This window comes from Hypomesus transpacificus, chromosome 14 (assembly GCF_021917145.1).
Source record: "Hypomesus transpacificus isolate Combined female chromosome 14, fHypTra1, whole genome shotgun sequence".
Lineage (NCBI taxonomy): Eukaryota > Metazoa > Chordata > Actinopteri > Osmeriformes > Osmeridae > Hypomesus > Hypomesus transpacificus.
The window spans coordinates 17,515,355-17,528,014 of record NC_061073.1 but is presented as its reverse complement, the minus strand read 5'-3'; the positions used below and the strand labels follow the sequence as shown (position 1 = coordinate 17,528,014).

Below are 12,660 nucleotides of genomic sequence, written 5' to 3'. Positions count from 1 at the left end.
TGTTAGGCCTACCATAACCATTTATTATGTTTTTTTACATCAGAATATGTCATCAAGTCTAGTCCTAAAATGTAATTACTTTATGTGATTGGCCATTAAACATACAATTTAGAGAAATTAATGCTGATTTTGAGCACACAAGCACAACACCAGAGAGCGCAATTGCACCATGTAGGCCACTGCCAAGACTTATCTTGCATTACCTTATCGATGATTTGTTCATTCATTTTAGAACACACCAACGCTACATTGGCATTGTCGGTAGAATACATTCGTACAGAACAAACTAATATACAGCGTTGACACAGTTCTGACCCTAAAACATGATAGATAATGTAATAAGAACACATTGTTTATGTTGAATGTGTTTAAAGGATAACACAGATAGTCACATGTCAAATAGTCACGTGGCCTTCTGACAGCAACACAAAACCAATCTTCGGCACTAAAGAGATCTCATCGGGTAATTTCTGTGTCATATATTGCATTTAATACAAATACACTGTGCCTGGTTAGTGATTTCCAATGATAATTGCGTAGACAGTGGCCAGTGATAAAAGGGGTAACTTGCAACAGACTACACTAGCTTTGCAGCTAGCTAGCAATAGCTACTCAAGTTGTATTGAAATCACGTCTGAAAGTGATAACGTTAATAACATTAGTTATCCCTAAGTCAAATACGAACGTTTATCTCACGTTGTTTGCGCTCCAGAAATGTTCCTGTGTTTTATGAAATCGTGTTTTGATAGTTGCTAGCAAACTTAAAAACAGCTGTATCAATTGATTGTGACGATCAGATATAGGATAATAACCCCAAATAATTATGTTTGTGTCACATTTTAGCTTGTATTTGTTTATTGTTATTTATGTGCCTCTGCCTTTCAGTTGAGAACATGAAGAGAAGCAAAGCAAAAGTGAACTCTTCAACAGAGAAGGAGTTTGTGTTTGAGTTCAGGGCAGGGAGGAATAACTGTGTCCTCAAAGTACCGCTGCAGTTCCCTGTTGATGAAAACGTTTGCGACTTGCATGGACGCCTAATGTTGCTGCACAAAATCCCCTGCTTCGTGGAGAATGGTGAGATCAAGATTATCCTTTTTTAACAGTACTATCAAATCAAGTTTCAGACATGGACCTCTTGTCAGAATAATTCGTTTCACACACAACGTCTTTTGTGTGTCACCTGTTTCAACCTAAGTTACACCCCACCTTGAATTTTACACTCAAGAATAACTCTTGGTTTGCAATGCTTGACTGTATGTGCGTTGTGGTGAAGAGTTGAAGGCCTTGCTGTCTAGCTTCATAGAGAGAGAGACCGTCCAGGACTACGACAGAGATGCTGAGCAGGCTCTGCAGAGACTAGCCTCTGGAGAGGTTGACCTCCACCAGCTCACTGATGCCTGGGCCAAGTCTTACTCAGAGGTACACACACACACACACACACACACACACATGCACACAAGAGGAGTCTAGTCTACGTCCAATCCAGAATAGTTCATAAGGAAGGAGTATAGTCTCTGTTGTTGTCATGTGATGCTGCTAACTGGTTAGCACCCTGGTCTGTTGTTGTCATGTGATGCTGCTAACTGGTTAGCACCCTGGTCTGTTGTTGTCATGTGATGCTGCTAACTGGTTAGCACCCTGGTCTGTTGGAGGGATGGGTGGTGTTTTCTGTGTTTGATCTTAGATATGCCTTTCGTCTTTAAACAACACAAGTCTCAGAGTAACTACATTCCGGTTTTTAGTTAAGCGTGATGTTTTCTCGGATGGCAGCAAAGTAAAAGGGAAGCATGGCAGGTAGAGATTATTTTGTGTACAATCGTTTACTGCAAAATTAAACCCCAAATATATCTATGATCCTCAGTTGGCCTTGCTTTTGAAAGTAAAAGGGACTGTGTCATCACACCACATATGCTGCATATGGAGATGCACCTTAAATCATTGGAACACGTTTTTACTGAATGTGATCAAAGCGTGTATCCTCTCTCATAGAGTCTTTTTAGAAGGTCATCGTGCTGCGTTCCTCTGCTATGCCACTTCAAAGTCCTCACAGTTTAAATTCTGCTACCACTTGCTCAAACGCTTAAAAAAGCCCTGGTACATAAAGCCCCTCCCTACCCTGCTGGCCCATAGTTCTGATACATGCAGGATAACCATTAACATTCTACTGCTCCAGCAGAGCAATGCTTGTGGAAGCCGTCCAGTGTATTTTAAGGAACCTTTTAATGGCCCCATCATGGTTGTTGCATAAAGAGGCCAACGCTTGTATTAATAGAAGATGGTTCACATTCTACAATACCATTTTATGTACACGCTAAAAAGGGATGTGATGACCTCTCTCTTTCACTCTCCATCTCCTCTCTTTCTGTCTTAGATGTAAGATGGTTGAAAGTAACTGAATTTATGATAGGTGGCTTTGGTCAAGATGCACAGCAGGCGAGGGTGCGTGAGACTTGAGATCCCAGAAACATGTCGGGAGATGAATTCATCGTATTCCAGCTTTGGTCTTTTCAGTCCGCCTCCGGCGTGGGCAGGCTGTCTGTCTGGGGAGGAAGAGCAACACACGAGAGGCTGCTCTTCCTCTTCATCAGCCATTTCTTACACAGCGTCCTTTATTTAAGGAAATACAAGTAGAACTAAAACAAGCATCATTGCGTTTATTTTCAAATTGCTTTTGATGTGAGAGCTCATCGCTCATATCTCACTTTTATGTAGTCAAATGTCCCACTAGGGGTCTCTGCCAGGAGACAGGGATTATTCACGGACTCCTTTCCTTACTGTCATGACTTGTTGAAGTGTGTGTGGTGTCTCTGTGCGTCGTCAGACCACGCTGGAGCACGCCTGTCCTGAGGAGGCCAGCTGGGACGAGGACTTTGCCGACGTGTACCACGAGCTCATCCACTCGCCTGCCTCCGACACCCTGCTCAACCTGGAGCACAACTACTTTGTCAGCATCTCAGAGCTCATCAGCGAGAGGGACATGGAGATCAAGAAGCTGCAGGAGAGGTGGGTGAGGAGCCCAGACCTGGAGGCCTCAGGCAGGCTTCTGGAGGCCTCAGGCAGGCTTCTGGAGGCCAGACCTGGAGGCCTCAGGCAGGCTTCTGGAGGCCAGACCTGGAGGCCTCAGGCAGGCTTCTGGAGGCCTCAGGCAGGCTTCTGGAGGCCTCAGGCAGGCTTCTGGAGGCCAGACCTGGAGGCCTCAGGCAGGCTTCCTCAATACTGTGAATTATAAGACGATGTAGTCCAATATCTGCAACCCCATCTAAAACTGTACGCGTGTTGAGTGTGGGGAATATGGTTAGCGGATACCCTTGACCTTTGACCTCTGGCCCTCAGACAAGCAGGGGAGATGGAAAAGGTCATGCAGGAGTTGGGGAAGACCTTGACGGACCAGGACGTCAATGCCGTGGCATCTCAGCACTTTGACGCCCAGCAGGTACACACACACACACACACACACACTATAGATTGCTGTGGCTACACTCACTCACACTGGGCATCATGTGTGTGACCCAGGTGCTGGAACAGAAGTGGGCTAGTGAGCTGAAGCAAGTGTCCCACATCCAGAAGCAGGAGTATCAGGATTGGGTCATCAAGCTCCACGAGGACCTCCAGAACCCCAACAACAGCCAGATCAAGTAAACCATGCGTGGAGAGAGAGACACAGAGAGAGACACAGAGAGACACAGTGAGAGAGACACAGAGAGAGAGACAGAGAGAGAGAGACACAGAGAGAGAGACACAGAGAGAGAGACAGAGAGAGAGACAGAGAGAGAGACAGAGAGAGAGAGAGAGAGAGACAGAGAGAGAGAGACAGAGAGAGAGAGAGACACAGAGAGAGAGAGAGAGAGAGAGAGAGAGACACAGAGAGAGAGAGAGAGAGAGAGAGAGAGAGAGAGAGAGAGAGAGAGAGAGAGAGAGAGAGAGAGAGAGAGAGAGAGACATTGTGTGTGTGTGTGTTCATGTCTCTCAGTTTGTACAATACATCCAAAATGAGGCAACTCAGCAGTTTCTTTCTGTTTGGTTGAATTCCACGAACCCTTTGAAATCTTGGAAAGCAGCAAAATCGGTCATATCAAGATAATGAATGGATGAGTCAGACGGCTAAAGTGGTAGATAGACTAGAAGGCACTTAGTGCAAACAATGTGGAATGTAATCTGCTAAGGCAGCAGCTCTCAAGCACAGGCCTGGGAGGATTCAACAGATGAAAGCAGATGAACAGGATGTTTCACTGGGCCACTCTGCTCCTCTCCTCCTGGATGTTTCACTGGGCCACTCTGCTCCTCTCCTCCTGCGCCGCTGAAATCACTTGGACTTGGTGTGCTTTAGGCCCAAGCTTTCAGTCTTTGTTGTTTTCAGTCATGAATATCTTTGCACTATGACTGTTTGTGTGTTTATCATGAACGTGTGTGTGTGTGTGCATCCAGTGAGGAGATCAAAGTTGCGCCCAGCCAGCTAGAGGAGCCCGTGGAGCCAGGAGGCAGGATGTGTGAGGAGCAGTCCCAGCTGGAGGAGAGCTTCACCATCCACCTTGGTACTGCCCCCTAGCCCCAGCCAGACTGCCTCCCAGCCCCAGGCAGGATGCCCCCCAGGCAGACTGCCCCCAACCCCAGCCATGCTGCCCCCCAGCCCCAGGCAGACTGCCCCCCAGCCATGCTGCCCCCAACCCCAGCCATGCTGCCCCCCCAGCCCCAGGCAGGATGCCCCCCAGGCAGGCTGCCCCCCAGGGAACAAGCAGGGTGCCAGTCTCTGAGACCCCACGTGGCCTCACCTTACACCTGGTGGGGTGACTGAGAGCTTAGGCTGGTATATAGGCCTGTCTGAACAGGCAGGAACCAGAGCACTGTGAATCTCCATGTTGGCTCAGTTAGGTAGGAACAAGAACTTCAACTTAGAAACGTCAACAAATGTAACAGCTGCTAATACAGGCCAGTACCAGATCAAATCCTTTTAGATTTGATTTGATACAATCTGACCCATCTGACCCAGGACCATCTGACCCAGGACCATCGATGCACCCGCGGCCTGGCCTGACCTCCCCCTCCCCCTGGTCTCCATGGTTACACTGCCCCCAAACAAGCCCCTTCTGGTCCTCTAAAATAACCCCCGATGACAGCTAGTGGATTTATACAGAACTTCCTCTGTGGTGATAAAACCCAGCCGGCGAGGGGCAGCACAGTTGCTCTAAGAATGTCTTGCTGAGTGTGTATATCAGTTGCTGAGTGTGTATATCAGTTGCTGAGTGTGTATATCAGTTGTGTGTGTTTTGCTTTTGCCTCGGTATGTTTTCAAGGGTTCTAAAGATACAAAGCAGAAAGATACATTGCAAGTATAATCAATTACAATATAGAACAGAATACCGATGAATGTAGCGTATTGACTGGTGTAACGTTCTGATATTGCTGTGAGCACCCTCTAGTGTTATGTGTGTGTGTGTGTGTGTCAGGTGCCCAGTTGAAGACCATGCACAACCTCCGGCTGCTCCGTGCCCACGTCCTGACCTTCTGTAAGCACCGTCACCACGGCAGCAGCGGCACCAAGCTGCGCAGGCTGCAGACGGCCCTGTCGCTCTACTCGTCCTCGCTCTGCAGCCTGGTCCTGCTGGTCGACAACAGGGTCAACTCCTACAGCGGCATGAAGAGAGGTCAGGGGTCACACTGACACACCCATGCTGTTTAGCCCACTGGGTTTTAGGGTTGATCATGAACCACGTGTTAGTCATCGTCTAGTGGTGGCTTTAAATGCACACACACAGACTCACTCATATTCTTTCCTTAGTGTTCTCAAATCCCCCCAAATATATTTAGCATATAAGATGTATATACATTTCCAAGACGGTCATATTCACATGGAGGGTCTTGCAGTGTCGAGTCATGCTCTCTTCTTCTCTGCTCCGTCAGACTTTGCCACGGTGTCTCAGGAGTGCACAGACTTCCACTTCCCTCGGCTGGAGGAGCAGCTGCAGCTCATCCAGCAGGTGCTGCTGTACGCCCGCGCTCAGAGGAGCAGCCGTCAGCGCCATCAGCCTGGTGAGACCACCGCGCCCACATCCTCACCTTCCTCCAGCGCACACATCCTTCCTCCAGCGCCCACATCCTCACCTTCCTCCAGCGCCCACATCCTCACCTCCCTCCAGCGCCCACATCCTCACCTCCCTCCAGCGCCCACATCCTCACCTCCCTCCAGCGCCCACATCCTCACCTCCTTCCAGCGCCCACATCCTCACCTCCCTCCAGCGCCCACATCCTCACCTCCCTCCAGCTCCCACATCCTCACCTTCCTCCAGCGCCCACATCCTCACCTCCCTCCAGCGCCCACATCCTCACCTTCCTCCAGCGCCCACATCCTCACCTTCCTCCAGCGCCCACATCCTCACTTTCCTCCAGCGCCTACATCCTTCCTCCAGCGCCCACATCCTCACCTCCCTCCAGCGCCCACATCCTCACCTCCCTCCAGCGCCCACATCCTCACCTCCCTCCAGCGCCCACATCCTCACCTCCCTCCAGCGCCCACATCCTCACCTCCCTCCAGCGCCCACATCCTCACCTCCCTCCAGCGCCCACATCCTCACCTTCCTCCAGCGCCCACATCCTCACCTCCCTCCAGCTCCCACATCCTCACCTTCCTCCAGCGCCCACATCCTCACCTTCCTCCAGCGCCCACATCCTTCCTCCAGCGCCCACATCCTCACCTTCCTCCAGCGCCCACATCCTCACCTTCCTCCAGCGCCCACATCCTCACCTCCCTCCAGCGCCCACATCCTCACCTCCCTCCAGCGCCCACATCCTCACCTCCCTCCAGCGCCCACATCCTCACCTTCCTCCAGCGCCCACATCCTTCCTCCAGCCTGAAGCTTTTGGGACTTTTGAGATGATGGGCTTTCAGGGAGGACAGGCTCTTCTGCTGCTGTACAGCTGCAGCACACACTGCTCCTTCTGGTCAGTCCACAGGTCAGGCTGTTCATCCTGGTGTTGGAACAGGGATGTCTTTTGTCAGGAGGTACAAGGCTCTTTTGACATCACAGCCGGTGTGTGTCGTAGGGAAACCATTCCAGATGCTTGTCTACATCCATGCTGATTCCTGATTGGCTCCCTGAGTGTGGAGTCAGCGAAGCCATCACAGCCTGGGAACATTCCCCACCAGCTACCTGGCCTTGTGCAGGGCTCTGTGTGGGGCTCTGTGCAGGGCTCTGTGTGGGGCTCTGTGCAGGGCTCTGTGTGGGGCTCTGTGCAGGGCTCTGTGTGGGGCTCTGTGCAGGGCTCTGTGTGGGGCTCTGTGCAGGGCTCTGTGTGGGGCTCTGTGCAGGGCTCTGTGTGGGGCTCTGTGCAGGGCTCTGTGTGGGGCTCTGTGCAGGGCTCTGTGCAGGGCTCTGTGAGGGGCTCTGTGTGGGGCTCTGTGCGGGGCTCTGTGCAGGGCTCTGTGTGGGCCAATAAGAGCACTTGATTTTCATAGAGGTCCCATGCTGCGCTCTTTACGAGTGTCAGATGACTCAGGCATGGTTGTTTACGTTACTTTTATTTTCAGAGGCTCCTAGAAATGGAGGCAGTGAAGATAAGAACAAGAATGTGGAGAGGAACCCCTCAAATATCCTACCAGGTAAATCTGACCATCAATTAGTTTCTTGTCTGAATGGTACTCGGCTTAGGATACCCTGATAAAGGATACCCCAATAAAAATGTTGACAACGACAATTGTCAATTGACAATGACAATGTCTTGACAACCCCAGAGAAAGTCTCCAAAGGAAACATGTCCATGTTCTTGTCTTTGATCAGGGGAGTTCTACATCTCACGGCACTCCAACCTGTCGGAGGTCCACATGGTGTTCCACCTGTGTGTGGACGATAACGTGCGCTCTGGGAACATCACAGCACGAGACCCCGCCATCATGGGCCTGCGGAACATCCTGAAGGTGTGCTGCACGCACGACATCACCACCATCACCATCCCTCTGCTGCTGGTCCACCACATGTCTGAGGTGAGAGGTCGTCAGGGGAGTGCTTGGGAGTTTTTCTACCACTCTTAGGACAGAAGAAAGAGGGCAGGGAAGAGGCCGTGAAGCATTGGCTGCACTTAGACCTCTCAGTGCCACAACTCACGGCACGCAGTGTGTGTGTGTGCTTAACCAGAGCCAGAGTTCAGCCAGAGCAGTAATCTTTCAAGTGTGTGTGTGTGTGTACACTGTGTGGAGAGTAGAGTTGTCTTCATCATGCCAGGACATGTCTGCTGAATAGGCTCCTTTCCCGTCAGCACCAGTGTGTTTGCACTTGTTAGCTGCTTGTTTTCAAACCTCTCCAGCTCCACAAACCGACTGGCTCTTCCTCTTTGATCTCCTTGCTGTCCCAGCTGGCCTGTAATCTTCTTTTCAATGGATGTTCATACCGCATGGGTCATTGCTCTTTGTCCTACAGTTGTATATCCACAGTGACATTATACAAAGCAGCAGTGTTTGTCTTTGTAACCACAAAGAGCAATCAAAAGCCTATACATTAGTCATGACCCCGAAAATTTATAATGAGCGTGATGTTCTTTTTCTTGTCTAGGAGACAGTTAAACAAAATGTTTATCTTTGTCTTTGGTTCTGGAATACAACAGCGGAAAATGAAGCTAAAAATAGTTTGAAATTGCAGTTTGGTCAGAGGTGAGGGTGGAATGAGGGGTGGTCTGAGGGAAGGAAGGATGGAGGTATGACATGCTCTGATGCTGCTCTGTGTCTCCCCCCTCTCCAGGAGATGACCATCCCATGGTGCCTGAAACGAGCTGAGCTGGTGTTCAAATGTGTCAAAGGTAAGGGAGGTGGGGGTGGGGTAGAGGAGAATACGATAATGAATGAAATCTGAAGGCAAGAGTGAGGGTCTGAAGTGGCAGGTGTGTTGACGTGGCAGGTGTGTTGACGTGGCAGGTGTGTTGACGTGGCAGGTGTGTTGACGTGGCAGGTGTGTTGACGTGGCAGGTGTGTTGTCTGTCTTCAGGCTTCATGATGGAGATGGCCTCCTGGGATGGAGGTGTGTCCAGGACGGTCCAGTTCCTCGTGCCACAGGTGAGCACCTCAGCAGCTCTGGGTCCCCTGACCTCACACGAGGCAGCCCTGACTTCACAGGAGGCAGCCCTGACCTCACAGGAGGCAGCCCTGACTTCACAGGAGGCAGCCCTGACCTCACACGAGGCAGCCCTGACTTCACAGGAGGCAGCCCTGACCTCACACGAGGCAGCCCTGACTTCACAGGAGGCAGCCCTGACCTCACAGGAGGCAGCCCTGACTTCACAGGAGGCAGCCCTGACTTCACAGGAGGCAGCCCTGACCTCACAGGAGGCAGCCCTTACCTCACAGGAGGCAGCCCTTACCTCACAGGAGGCAGCCCTGACTTCACAGGAGGCAGCCCTGACCTCACACGAGGCAGCCATGACTTCACAGGAGGCAGCCCTGACTTCACAGGAGGCAGCCCTGACCTCACACGAGGCAGCCCTGACTTCACAGGAGGCAGCCCTGACCTCACACGAGGCAGCCCTGACTTCACAGGAGGCAGCCCTGACCTCACACGAGGCAGCCCTGACTTCACAGGAGGCAGCCCTGACTTCACAGGAGGCAGCCCTGACCTCACAGGAGGCAGCCCTGACTTCACAGGAGGCAGCCCTGACTTCACAGGAGGCAGCCCTGACCTCACAGGAGGCAGCCCTTACCTCACAGGAGGCAGCCCTTACCTCACAGGAGGCAGCCCTGACTTCACAGGAGGCAGCCCTGACCTCACACGAGGCAGCCCTGACTTCACAGGAGGCAGCCCTGACTTCACAGGAGGCAGCCCTGACCTCACACGAGGCAGCCCTGACTTCACAGGAGGCAGCCCTGACCTCACACGAGGCAGCCCTGACCTCACAGGAGGCAGCCCTGACCTCACAGGAGGCAGCCAGTCAGGGGGAGTGCGAGGGCAAGGCTGGGACAGACAGTGGAGGCTCTGTACTAACCCTGTTCACACCTGTTGACAGGCAGAGGGGGTTTAACCAGCACCAGGCAAGGGGGGTTTAACCAGCATCAGGCAGGGGGGATATAACCAGCATCAGGCAGGGGGGATATAACCAGCATCAGGCAGGGGGGATATAACCAGCATCAGGCAGGGGGGATATAACCAGCATCAGGCAGGGGGGATATAACCAGCATCAGGCAGGGGGGATATAACCAGCATCAGGCAGGGGGGATATAACCAGCATCAGGCAGGGGGGATATAACCAGCATCAGGCAGGGGGGATATAACCAGCATCAGGCAGGGGGGATATAACCAGCATCAGGCAGGGGGGATATAACCAGCATCAGGCAGGGGGGATATAACCAGCATCAGGCAGGGGGGATATAACCAGCATCAGGTGTCAGTGTTCTCTGACACCATTCCAAACAGCATTGTTATCTACACCATTACCGGCAGGCCATATATAGCTAAACATGAGCAATCTGACTTACATTTACATTTAGCAGACGCTTTTATCCAGAGCGACTTACAGTAAGTACAGGGACATTCCCCCCGAGGCAAGAAGGGTGAAGTGCCTTGCCCAAGGACACAACGTCATTTAGCACCGCGGGGAATCGATCCGGCAACCTTCTGATTACTAGCCCGACTCCCTCACCGCTCAGCCATCTGATTCCCTTGTGTGTATGTGTGAGACATTAATACTTTAAATGCTTATTTGAAGGCCCATTAGTGTTGTGCAGTCCTTTTGAATCACACAGCTGTTGAATAGTTTCTTGCTGTGACTCAAAACAGGAAGCGAACACTATGGTTACTATGGTTGACTGTCCCTGTGCCATATTGTTGAGAGCATGTTTTCACATTGTATGCTGCCTGTGTGGCTGTGGTTTCTACAGAGTATCTCTGATGAGATGTTCTACCAGCTCAGCAACATGCTGCCCCAGATCTTCCGTGTGTCCTCCACCCTGACGCTCACCTCCAAACACTGATGCCAGCGTCCAGTACCACAGCCTCTGGACCCGACCGGAACATTCCAGATTTTCTCTGTCACAGCTAACACATCCACCATCCCAAACTGAAACCAACTACTGTATGGAAGTGTATTGAGTCCATGCTGAAAGTAACTTGACACAAACTCAATTGACTTTCAGATTATCAAAAGTTTGAAGAAGTTATGGAGCAAATCAGCTGCAAATCTGGGGTTCATCTTGGGGTTTTTCGATAAATGAGTTGCTGAAAATTTTAACATCTTTTGAGTTTGTGATCGAAGTTTGGGAGTAGAGAACCAATCTCACTGCCGCAGGAGATGACAGGCACAGTAAAACCACAGGAGGAATGCAAACGAAGAATCACCCAGGTGCCGTCTGGACTCTTACCTCCTAAAAGGATGGTCACTGCTGAGACTGGCAGTATGCAGGTGTGCTTCTGTACTGCATTGCAGTGAATCTTAGTGTGGCGTGTTGTAGGTGAGTTGCCCTTACATCTGTGGGCCAGCAGAGGGAGATGGTTCCAGTGACACAGACCCAAATAAAAAAACTGCTGCTGCTGATTGCAAGAATATGAAAGCTCTTGGGTCTCTGCTGGAGTGTGGACTCTGTCTGCTCTCCTATCAGAGCCTTATAACAACCACTACTGGATTGTGACTGTTGACAATTGGCCCAAAATGTGTAGCTCTATGCACGAAGGCTTGTAGCATTCAGACGTATGTTATTTCAAAATGTGTAATTAACCATCAGAATACTATATGTGACTTGTCTGAAATTGTAATATGTTTGTAAAGATTGTGCGTGTCTAACTGGTTTCAAGTTGTTTATAATCACTCCAAGTGCAGATCTCCTCTCAAGCTTAGATATGTGGCTTCCTCTATGTCTTTCTGCTGAGATGAAGTCATTTCAGATGGAAAACATCATTCCTGTCTGTCATGTGTTCTGCTGTGGCTTCAGTGACCGCTCACAGACTATTAATAATATCTAAGAGTGCCGACCATAACACTGTCTTCTCCTGTTTCCTCTCAAAAACAAGACGTCTGCCCCAACCCTGCCTGCCTCTGAGAGGCCTTGTCTCCCTCGCAGGGCTCCAGCGTGTCATGTTCCAACCTGCTGCAGTGTTTATACCGTGGTGACGACCCACACAACTGGAAGGAAATGTGGCACTAGATGCCTGGCGTTCCAGGCGTTGGTCTTGGTGGCCTAAGGTGTTGTGTTCCCTGGGGGGGCTGTGTACCAGGCTGCACACTCAGCACACAAGGTCTCTATCCCCCCCCAGCCTGTGTGCCAGAGCAACACACACAAAACATACACAGACATTGATTGACAACCTCTGATGGTCGTGCTGTAAGCAAGGAAAACTGATTTAAACGATCTCACGTTTGTGGCTTTTCTTACAAGGCCTGGGGGGGGGGGAGTACAGGCTGGTTGAGGGAAGTACAACAAAACCTGTTAGTCTGCTAATTAAGCCTTCTGGTAAAGTTGAATAGTGCCTGAGAAATCTATTAGGCTTATAATTGACTACTGATTTTAATTACAGGCTCAGTTTTAATGATGATGTTATTATGACTGGAGTGGCTTATTTTGTCTTATAGAATTACTCTAATGCGTTTATATGTAGGCTATCTTTTATATACAAAGGAAATAAAACAATAAGTTTTGAGTCATTTTTAATAGTAGGCCTGTGCTTCCATAACAACATGAGAAGAATGCCTACA

The 12,660-nt window shown here is 50.4% G+C and overlaps 1 protein-coding gene across 1 annotated transcript; it reads left to right on the top strand.

The window, feature by feature from the left end:
* The first annotated feature begins 393 nt into the window (after positions 1-393).
* Positions 394-12,609, top strand: c14h12orf4 (chromosome 14 C12orf4 homolog). The gene is made up of 14 exons (XM_047034555.1): positions 394-463; positions 886-1,074; positions 1,274-1,419; positions 2,822-3,003; positions 3,334-3,433; positions 3,514-3,635; positions 4,426-4,532; positions 5,445-5,642; positions 5,899-6,027; positions 7,523-7,594; positions 7,773-7,975; positions 8,727-8,784; positions 8,970-9,037; positions 10,853-12,609. The coding sequence occupies exons 2-14, from the start codon at positions 894-896 to the stop codon at positions 10,943-10,945; spliced, it is 1,659 nt and encodes a 552-aa protein (XP_046890511.1). The 5' UTR covers positions 394-463; positions 886-893; the 3' UTR covers positions 10,946-12,609.
* Positions 12,610-12,660: the final 51 nt, after the last annotated feature.

Bases quoted from the DNA above. Each gene is read 5' to 3' on its own strand.
- c14h12orf4 (XM_047034555.1), top strand. From the start codon at position 894: ATGAAGAGAAGCAAAGCAAAAGTGAACTCTTCAACAGAGAAGGAGTTT. The intron at 1,075-1,273 runs GTGAGATCAAGA...GTTGTGGTGAAG, and splicing joins CCCCTGCTTCGTGGAGAATG to AGTTGAAGGCCTTGCTGTCT. The intron at 3,004-3,333 runs GTGGGTGAGGAG...TCTGGCCCTCAG, and splicing joins ATCAAGAAGCTGCAGGAGAG to ACAAGCAGGGGAGATGGAAA.